General features: G+C 38.6%; 1 protein-coding gene across 1 annotated transcript; it reads left to right on the forward strand.

Moving 5' to 3' along the window:
• Positions 1–283: 283 nt before the first annotated feature.
• On the forward strand, positions 284–5,277 carry LOC147859134 (uncharacterized). Its single transcript, XM_087326134.1, has 3 exons — positions 284–387; positions 670–896; positions 5,013–5,277. Exons 1-3 carry the CDS (start codon positions 350–352, stop codon positions 5,036–5,038), a joined length of 291 nt encoding a protein of 96 aa, XP_087182260.1. The 5' UTR covers positions 284–349; the 3' UTR covers positions 5,039–5,277.
• The last annotated feature ends 3,638 nt before the right edge of the window (positions 5,278–8,915 follow it).

Consider the following 8,915-nt stretch of genomic DNA (forward strand, 5'->3'; position numbering starts at 1 on the left):
TTGTTGAGCTTGTTTTTCAACATAGACCACCTACAACTAGTCGGGCGTTTTGAATATCAGGAAGTCGGGTGACTAAGGGTGTTAGAATCGGGCGACTATAGACAACTTTTTTATTTGGTGCGTTTCTTTTAACCACATCGGACAACCGTCCGTGGTCGCGATTCCGTCGCCAAACCTCTTTATAATTTAGGTGCACAAATAGACACGTCGGTAAGCAAGCGTGCGTAGATATATATATGCATATGTCAATGATCATATATGTATGTATATGTACATATATGAATGTGCATACATATATATACATATAGATAGATAAAGATAGAGATCGAAGAGTTAAAAGAAGAAAACGATGGAGACTCAAGAGAAGCGAGAATGCTCTTTCACAGAGTAAGTTCCTTCCTTTAATCTCTCTGTCTGTCTGTCTGTCTGTCTGTCTGTCTGTCTATCTCTGATTTTCTCTCTGCTCCCCTCCCGTCCCTTCCCTTCCCTTCCCTTCCCATCCCTTCCCTCGGGTAAATATAGATAGATAGATAGATAGATAGATAGATGTACAACATGTGGTTTGTCTGTCTGTCTGTCTTCTCATGGCGCCTTATAATAATTAACTTTCTTCTTTCTTGGTGGGCTCTGTTGATTGATTTGATTTGATTTGTGTTATTGCGTGGGCAGGTCGTGGATATTTTCAGTGGGGGCAGCCCTGATATCCATTCCTGTGGGGATCCGCCGCAAGTCGCTTGCACCCCTTGTCTTCTTTGGATCCACGGGATGCATGCTTGACATCATCCTCAGCGTCACTAATTGTGAGAGAGAATTCCAGCAGAAGAAACTGCAGCAGATGCAGCAGCAGCAAGACCTGTCAGATTCTCTATCAGATCCACATCCAACAACCCAATCAGGTTTTTTCTCTTTTCTTCTCTCTTACGTTCTTCCACAATGCATTGTGCCTTTTTATTTTTTATTTTTATCTTGCTTTTTCTCTGAGCTGTGCCTTCAATTCTCATCCAATTGACAACCACAACGTTGAATCAAAGCCCATTCATGTTTCTGCTACCATCGGCAGGGCAGACTCTTGTTGTTGCATGCATGCATGCATGCTTGGTGCACCCTATACTTTTTCATCGCATATCTATCTCTACCTCATACTGTTATATAAATGTTTTCATTTACTTCAGATTTTTGAAATGGACAAACTTTGTATCATGGATGATGGTGCTCATGTGGACTTGGGGAAGTCAGTTTGTCCCATACTTCATGCATTTTATAGTGTTTCTCTTAGGATTGAAATCTCTTCAAGAGATTTCCATATATGCAACATATGGTGTCAAGCTCCTCAGCACTCTTTGACTTTACCATCTTTCCCAAAACCTCTAAGTTGGACAGTTCAACCATAGAGTACAGAAGTGAAAAGTCTAGATGCTTTGCATCTTCAATGGTGTGAGGAATTACCAATGCTGATCATTGAAACAGATGAAGACAAGTAAGTCGTGGGCACATGAAATAAATTTGGAGCAGGAGTTGGTGAGCCCCCAGTACCCACAATTTAACTCCTTTGTTTGATTATTGGAGAATATTCGAGAGATATGGGCCAACATAGCAAGGCCTAGCCCTAATGCTATTATATAAACTTCCCAAGAAATACAACAAATTTTCAACTTGTGGACCCCAATTGGGAAGAAACATTGTCTCAGATCTTTTTGACCAAGGGGCATTCTGATAATCAAGCGAGAGAATCTAGCACCACAGACAATGCCCTTGCCACTTTTGGCGGCACTTATGCTAGGTCAACTAAGAAGAAGATAATGACACTCCCCACTTTTCATTTAACTTAGCATAAGATTAGGACACCCCCGCCTTTGCTTGGCTAAAATAAGATCATTCTGGCGATTAGAAGAAGAAGAATGGGGATTGTCATTATGTTCGTAAGAACGGTCACGTCAAATTCGAATACTAGAAGAATGAGAAGGTAGGTTTAGGGAAGGGCAATGGAGACCAGAACTCAGCCACATTTGCCATTTGATAAAATCAATCATATGGTTCTCTCTTAGTTTCTTATGCAAACCTGGCCTCAATATACCCCCAGCCTTGTGGATAGATTGTAGACAATGAATCTACTAACGGCATGATACCAATGCATGATTAATTCACCTAGTTAGACAGCATAACAATTTAATTTTTCTATTATACCATACACCATTTTTTTATATTCAGATTATTGTAAGTTTTGGTGTCGTAGGTCACTTTGCAAAGACATAAGAGTTCTTTTCATTTTATTTCTGGCATGATATTCAACACCTTTTGGATCATACCCTCGTGCCTCCATGGTTAGATAAAATAAGGGATGATTCTTGGAATCTGTTCTCAGTTCCTAGTTGGCCTATATAGACTGTTATAAAATGAAAAAATGTTTATGAATTATGAGCCAGATAATGGATGGATACTGTTTTGTAATGATGCGTGGCATATGTAAAAATCAATGTTTTGGTCAAAACAGAGAGTGAGAGTGTGGAAGAACTCGTTGCCTCTTAAGGAGCAATCTTTCCTCTGGCAATGTCTACTTTGGATCTTGCCTTCTGGCGTGTTAAAATCAATCAATAAAAGTTTCTTCAGGCATGTGTAGGAGCATATAGACCCTTCATATTCTCAGGATATAGTCTCCATATAATACATTCCTCGTAGCAACTTAGCCACACTCTTAACAGTTATGGTTTCCTCCTCATAAGTTCCAAAAGCTCCTTGGGATCAATTCTATAGTATGAGCAGAGTCAAGGGGCACAGAGAAATACATTGTATTCCATGAACAAGCCCATTTTAGTAAGGGGTGCAAAAACGTGTACCAAATATTAACTCTGGGGTCTCAATAGAAAAATATAAATCTTGTAAGAACAGAATTGATTACTTGTTTTTGTGCTTCTGTAAAACTTTCTACATATAACGATATGCTGGGCTCATGCAAAGGCTAGAGGTATTGCGGTCCCTCAAGACCCTGAAGACATGCAATCCAGATTTATGCATTGTGTGTGTTAGTCTAAGATGTAGTTCGTGTCCCTAATGGTATCTCTAAGAGAGTTGTCTGCTATTGGGGTGATTTATATTGATGAGGTGTCAAACTACATCAACGTATTGGGTGAACCTGGAGTGTCTCTTAAATGCTTTTCATACAAAAATACTGCTGTATAGGCAGATGATATTGTCTTAATTTCAGATTCGCCAGAGGTGCTATGGAGACATCTAGATGCTTTTGTTTACATTTTGTATAGAGAGAGTTTTGTTGGTGCATCTCATAAAACCAAGGTCATGGTGTTTAACAGCAAGGAAGCATGGGTAAAACCAGATCAGCCTATTAATTATTGTTCAAAGGGGAAGAGATGGAAAACATACGATCATGTGTACATTAGGTGTCACATATAGCTATGAGTTTGTGAGGCATTTTATTCATCTCCCTTGAGAGTATGGAGCCCTTGGTGGGTGAGATAAGGCAATTTAAGATCTTGTCACATTAGTTAGAGAATGAGATATTGCTATTGATGCAGACAACGGTATGGAGGGACAAATCTGCTGTGCGATCAGGAGGTAGAATCTTAGGAGCACTATGTTTGCATTACATTGTTCTATTTGAAATAATAAGAGATACTTGTGCCTATTTGCATAAGGCGAGGATCCAGTCTGTAGTTGTGGAATACAATGCTTGCCACTGTTCTTACTAGAAATTAAGAACCATAGGAGTTCCTGATAGACTGTCAGTCGCAAAACTGCATCAGCAAAGAATCCTCACAACCTTCTTGAGCACCATCACCCCCTCCCTCCCATCTTGCAAATCAATCAAGGGCTAAATGAGGGTCTCAACCATAACTTTCACTATGTAAACAAAAGATTGAGCAATAGCAATGGTCGTGCACATTGCCCACATCCTCGTTACGTCTATTATCAATAAATCAAGGCCACGATTATTTAGAAGTTTCAGTTCATTTAAGCTAAAAACATTATGTGTTTAACTAGCAGAAGATCTGATACAGGCATTCTTACTAGCTCTCCTTGTAACAACATTTCTTGATCAGTCTCATAGGTCATTTTGGCCTTTTAAAATATGTTTATATTGATTTATTTCTTACTTTCATGTTGATCTTTGTATTCTTACTAGATGAATGATGGAATCAGATCTACCCAAGCAAATCTTTGTAGTATTTTTCTTATTTATGCCTTTTTTTGTTTTTAAACTTTGTATGAATAAACTAAGTACCATACTTATGGGCTTCACTTGGCCAGCACATAAAGCGACTGGTAGTATTTAAGTTTACTTCTTGCTTAGAGTCATGAGTACAAGTGGATAGCTTGGCTTTAGTCATGCAAGAGTATCTTGATCCAAATATGATGTTATCATGGCAGATCACTTTAGGAAATACTCCGACTTTGAGGCCATATTGAGGTCTTTGTTGGCTGTTGGGATCTACATTTGACCATTAGATATAGGAACACATATGAACCTTAGTTTTATAAATTATGCATTACCATGTCCTTGGAATTTAGGAGCTCATTAGTAGGGGGAAGGCACATGAACCTCAGAGCATTAACATCTGCCATTTTGCAAATCCACATATTATTTCTAATTGTATTTTAGACCCACTTTTAAAAATTAATTAATAGAGATATTTGTTACATTATATTTTGACTCAGCCTTAAACTTTTAAGGTTTATCAATATGATATACTTCATTAAGTTTATGTATTCATACATTATCTTTGTTATCTAAAAGAATGTTAATTTCAAGTGTCATCAATCACCTTTCTATTTTATTCACTTGTGTATCAATACATTATCTTTTTATCCAAAATAATGTTAATGCTAAGTGTTATCAATCTGCATTCAATATTGTGTGTCTATTCATATGTATGTTGACGTATTATTCTTTTTATCCAGAACAATGTTAATGTTAATGTTAAATATCTAGTGCTAATTTTATACATATTTTTTGGCTTCATGAGTTTATTGGAAAAAATTTGCAATGTGTGTTGCAGGGCTGAAACTAGAAAATTTGAAGTGAGTTAATTATAGGCGTGGAAATGGGCTGTGTATTAACTGACCATAGAGTATTCTTAAGATTCAAACTTGATCATTGGACCAAGGAAAAGGTGATAACCAAAAGAGCATGTACCACTGTTATGCAACATGAGAAAAACTAGGAGGGATAATATCTTCCTGGCTTCAGGCATTTGGTCTACTTTCTTACTTGGTCATAACCACTCTTTGTTTAATCCTTGAAATATTAAAAATCTTACGTTTGACCTCTTTATGATATGATCAGATTTGGCTCAGTTTTTTGCTATTTGGTTCGGTTTCTGGTATTTGTTTGTCGGTGTTAGTGCTTACAAAAGGCTTGGTCACTTTCTCCCCCTTATGTAGTTGGATACTACGACAATAACTATGAAATAGTAAAAGACTTTGTTCTTTTTAGCAATAGTCAATGTAGTATTGATGGAGGTGTCAAGTTGCTATTTTTCATCATCAATCACTAATTTTTCAAAATGTATTTGGACTTACGCAACTATACTTGAGATAGAGCACTCAAACTAGCAAGTTAGTTCATTGTTTAGGGGTTGTGGCGTCTTGAACGAAAAATAATGTCTTCAAGGTGATTTACATATGACCATTGGATATAGGGCTAATTGCGACTATACTTGTCAAATCCAACCCTGTAAATCCACAATTATAATGTGGTGTCTTTTTGAGTTCCCATTAGAAATTTGAAACCTACTTTAGGATTGTTGATAATCTAGGGCAAATGGAAGTGTGATTGGTTTCTTTTTAATATGCAAGCTAAGCATGGTTTTGGTTGCTTTTCAAATTTTTTATTATTCTTTGATTCTTTTACATGTGTGGTTGATGGGTAATGAATGGTGATGAATGGGGTTTGGAAGAGTCATAAAGTACAAAGCATGGGCCATCTATATTACCTCTCGAAAATGACGAAATTTTGAGGCTTTACAAAAATCAAATTCCCTTGGTCATCTTATCATGAAGTTCCCCATAATTTAACGTAAGAGAGAACATTATTATATAAGAAGGCAATTGTATTATGATACAGAAAATAATCAATCCTAATTGTTCAATTCTCTTGATGAACTCTTGGAAGGTCAAGTTTGGTGGAAATGTCACTTCTTTAATGACATTATGAGTTATCCCTTGTTTCATATTGTAATAGAATCGTTTATAGTTTTTATGTTTTTTATTGTAACTTGAAGCCCAAGGGAGATCATTTGATTTCCTTTGATATGAATTGTGTAAAACCAAACATGTTTTTTAATTGGGATAGATTCAACTTGTTTTACTCCTTTGTAAATATATATACATATATATAGAATGGCCATATTCTTGCAATAATCATTTAGTCGCAAACAAATTTTTTTACTACAATAATGTTGAAAGTTATTACATGGGTTAGGAACATTAGAATTTCTAGTCTAGCTAATGCCACAAATGTCTATGGAATGGTGGCCAAGTTATCACCTAATCTAGTAACTTTCAAATTTGGAACATTAAAGTGCCACTTGGGTAGATGAAGGTTTGGTATTACTCATTAATTTCCAACATGTTTTTTGCAAAAAGAGGTATTCTTTGTTTTCAATTATAGATCAGAAGTGTCAAAAACAATCCATTTTGCAATGGTGTTTCATTTGCTTTAGAAGAGCTTTTCTATGGGTGTTTGGTAAATAATAAAGGTGTAGAAATATAAGTAAAAAAACAAATTCAAATAGTTTGTAGTTGTCAATGTGAGTGATGATAACATATCAAATGGATGTCAAAACACATACACAACTATTGCTTATATCTATTGGAATCTCTCTTTTGGTAAACTATATGAGCATGTATGAACATGCCATACATTAACCAAATTTGAGAATAATGCAAATATATTCTTATGGGCATTCTTTGTGTAACTACGTATAATTGTTAAGTATTGTTGAGAGACAAGCTCAACATGAGCTGAATGGCTAAATGCCGGTTGGCTGGATTGGCTGAAGAAGCCGTCAACCGGGTCAGCCGAGAGAGGTTGACGGAGCCATTAGGGCCGAACATAGTATTAGGAATATTATGTTCAATTATTCAAGTACTTGTCAGTACTTGTGTCAACCCATTGTTAGGGCTGGTATAAAAAGTGCTCTATGAACTTATTTGTATGTAGAGAGTATTATTTTGTAGTAGAAGTTTTTTGTTGTTTGCTCAACTTTGTCTCTGTCTCTACATTCTCTGTGTTTACCTAAATATCTGTAGGCATTGAGCTCAACCGGTTGTGTCTGTGTACTAGCTTCCGCACACTATTCTTTTCATGGTATTAGAGCGTGTGGGTTGAGAATCCTCTGCAGCTGACAAAGCGAACAAGACACAGAGACAGGCAACTTTCGTCCTCCGAAAAGTACATACAGGAACATGGATAGAGGTATAGGCAACTCACTTTCGACTGAGAAGCTCAACAGAAGCAACAACGCATCTTGGTCGTACAAGATGCACTAGTACTTGCTCGGATGCGGGTACTGGAGCTATGTCGAAGGAGCAAACAAAGTACCACTAGAGCTGACACACAGAGACTTCCTTGCCTGGGAACAAGCAACAAGTTGAGTCTTGTATTACTTGGCCTCGTGTGTTCATGACTAGATGCTTGGGTACATTGGATATGTGAAGTTGCCGAAGGATGCTTGGGGGAACCTGAAGAGGGTCTTCACCGCCGGCACCACAACCCATAAGTTGTAGCTAAGGTAAGAGCTCAACAACGTTTGATAAGGAGGTATGTTGGTCACTGACTACACCACAATGATCAAAGAGATCTATGATGCACTCGCCTCCATTAGTGTGACGGTGGATGAAGATGAGATGATGCAAATCTGCCTTGGGGGTTAGCTCAGAAATACGGGATGATTTAAATGGCAATCTGCATGAGAGAGAAACCTTTGTCTTTTTTCGACTTGTAGTCGATGCTCCTTGTAGAGGAGAACCACATAGTGCATCAACAAGCACGCACGCCGACAACAAGATGCTATACACGGAGTTGGATTTATTAGGGCTGAACATAATAGCCTGATGTAACAACTTCCCCCTCTCCTTGAGCTATAAAAGGAGGGAGAGAAGTTTGGGAATCGAGGGACCTTTTGGGAGAACGAAGTGTTGCCGGTTTGAGTTCCGAGCTCTGTTGTTCCCTCTATTTTATGTTCTGTGCTATTTTCGGGAAGAAGGTGGAGTCCTCTGCTCGTGTAGGAAGCCTGTGAGCTCCAGACCAGAGGCCCGTCGTTATGTGTGTGTGTGCGTGTGAAGAGCTCGAAGCTCTGCTACTGTCCGCGACCGGTTGTACTCCCTCGGTGTTCTCTATTAATCACTAATTTACTGAGTCTCTGTGTGTGTTGTGCATTCCCGTGTCCTTATCTCTGTTTTGTTTCCGTTTGTGCGTGTATCTGAGTACACGAGCCCATGAGCTCTTCGCCATTATCCGACAACCAATTCGGAACAGTAATCGATTCTGAGCCCGCACGCTCACTGTTCGGCATCCCGACATCGATCCGGGTAGATACGTGTCCAAAATCTGTTCCGGACAACCTTCTTCTCACACCGGGTCCTCGGTCAGAGACCTTGGTGGTCTCGCCTCGTTCCAACAAAAGCCCGTGGATATCCGTGACATATATGGTGAACCCAACGTGAACAGGGGTGGCAATGGAGTTTGAAAATGAGGGGAAGTGAACTCGTTGAAGCAATGGTGGTGGCTGTCAACCGCCTGGTTAACGCTCATGAGAGCACCAATGGCCTCGACAAGGCCGTGAAAACAGTAGTCGGCACGACAGGCCGATTCAATGGGAAGGACATCATGAACTACCTAGAGGGCTTCAAGGCTGAGATGCTGATGAGAGATGTCCCGGATGATAGACGTTTGTCCA

This window comes from Azolla caroliniana, unplaced genomic scaffold (genome assembly GCF_043228905.1).
Source record: "Azolla caroliniana isolate FFs.n. ecotype wild unplaced genomic scaffold, voAzoCaro1.0.p SCAF_10, whole genome shotgun sequence".
Classification (NCBI taxonomy): domain Eukaryota; kingdom Viridiplantae; phylum Streptophyta; class Polypodiopsida; order Salviniales; family Salviniaceae; genus Azolla; species Azolla caroliniana.

What these genes read in the sequence shown, in the direction of transcription:
- LOC147859134 (XM_087326134.1), top strand. Translation starts at nt 350, where the DNA reads ATGGAGACTCAAGAGAAGCGAGAATGCTCTTTCACAGA. An exon ending in CGAGAATGCTCTTTCACAGA is followed by an intron (nt 388 to 669) that starts GTAAGTTCCTTC and finishes TTGCGTGGGCAG; the next exon opens with GTCGTGGATATTTTCAGTGG. An exon ending in ACATCCAACAACCCAATCAG is followed by an intron (nt 897 to 5,012) that starts GTTTTTTCTCTT and finishes TGTGTGTTGCAG; the next exon opens with GGCTGAAACTAGAAAATTTG.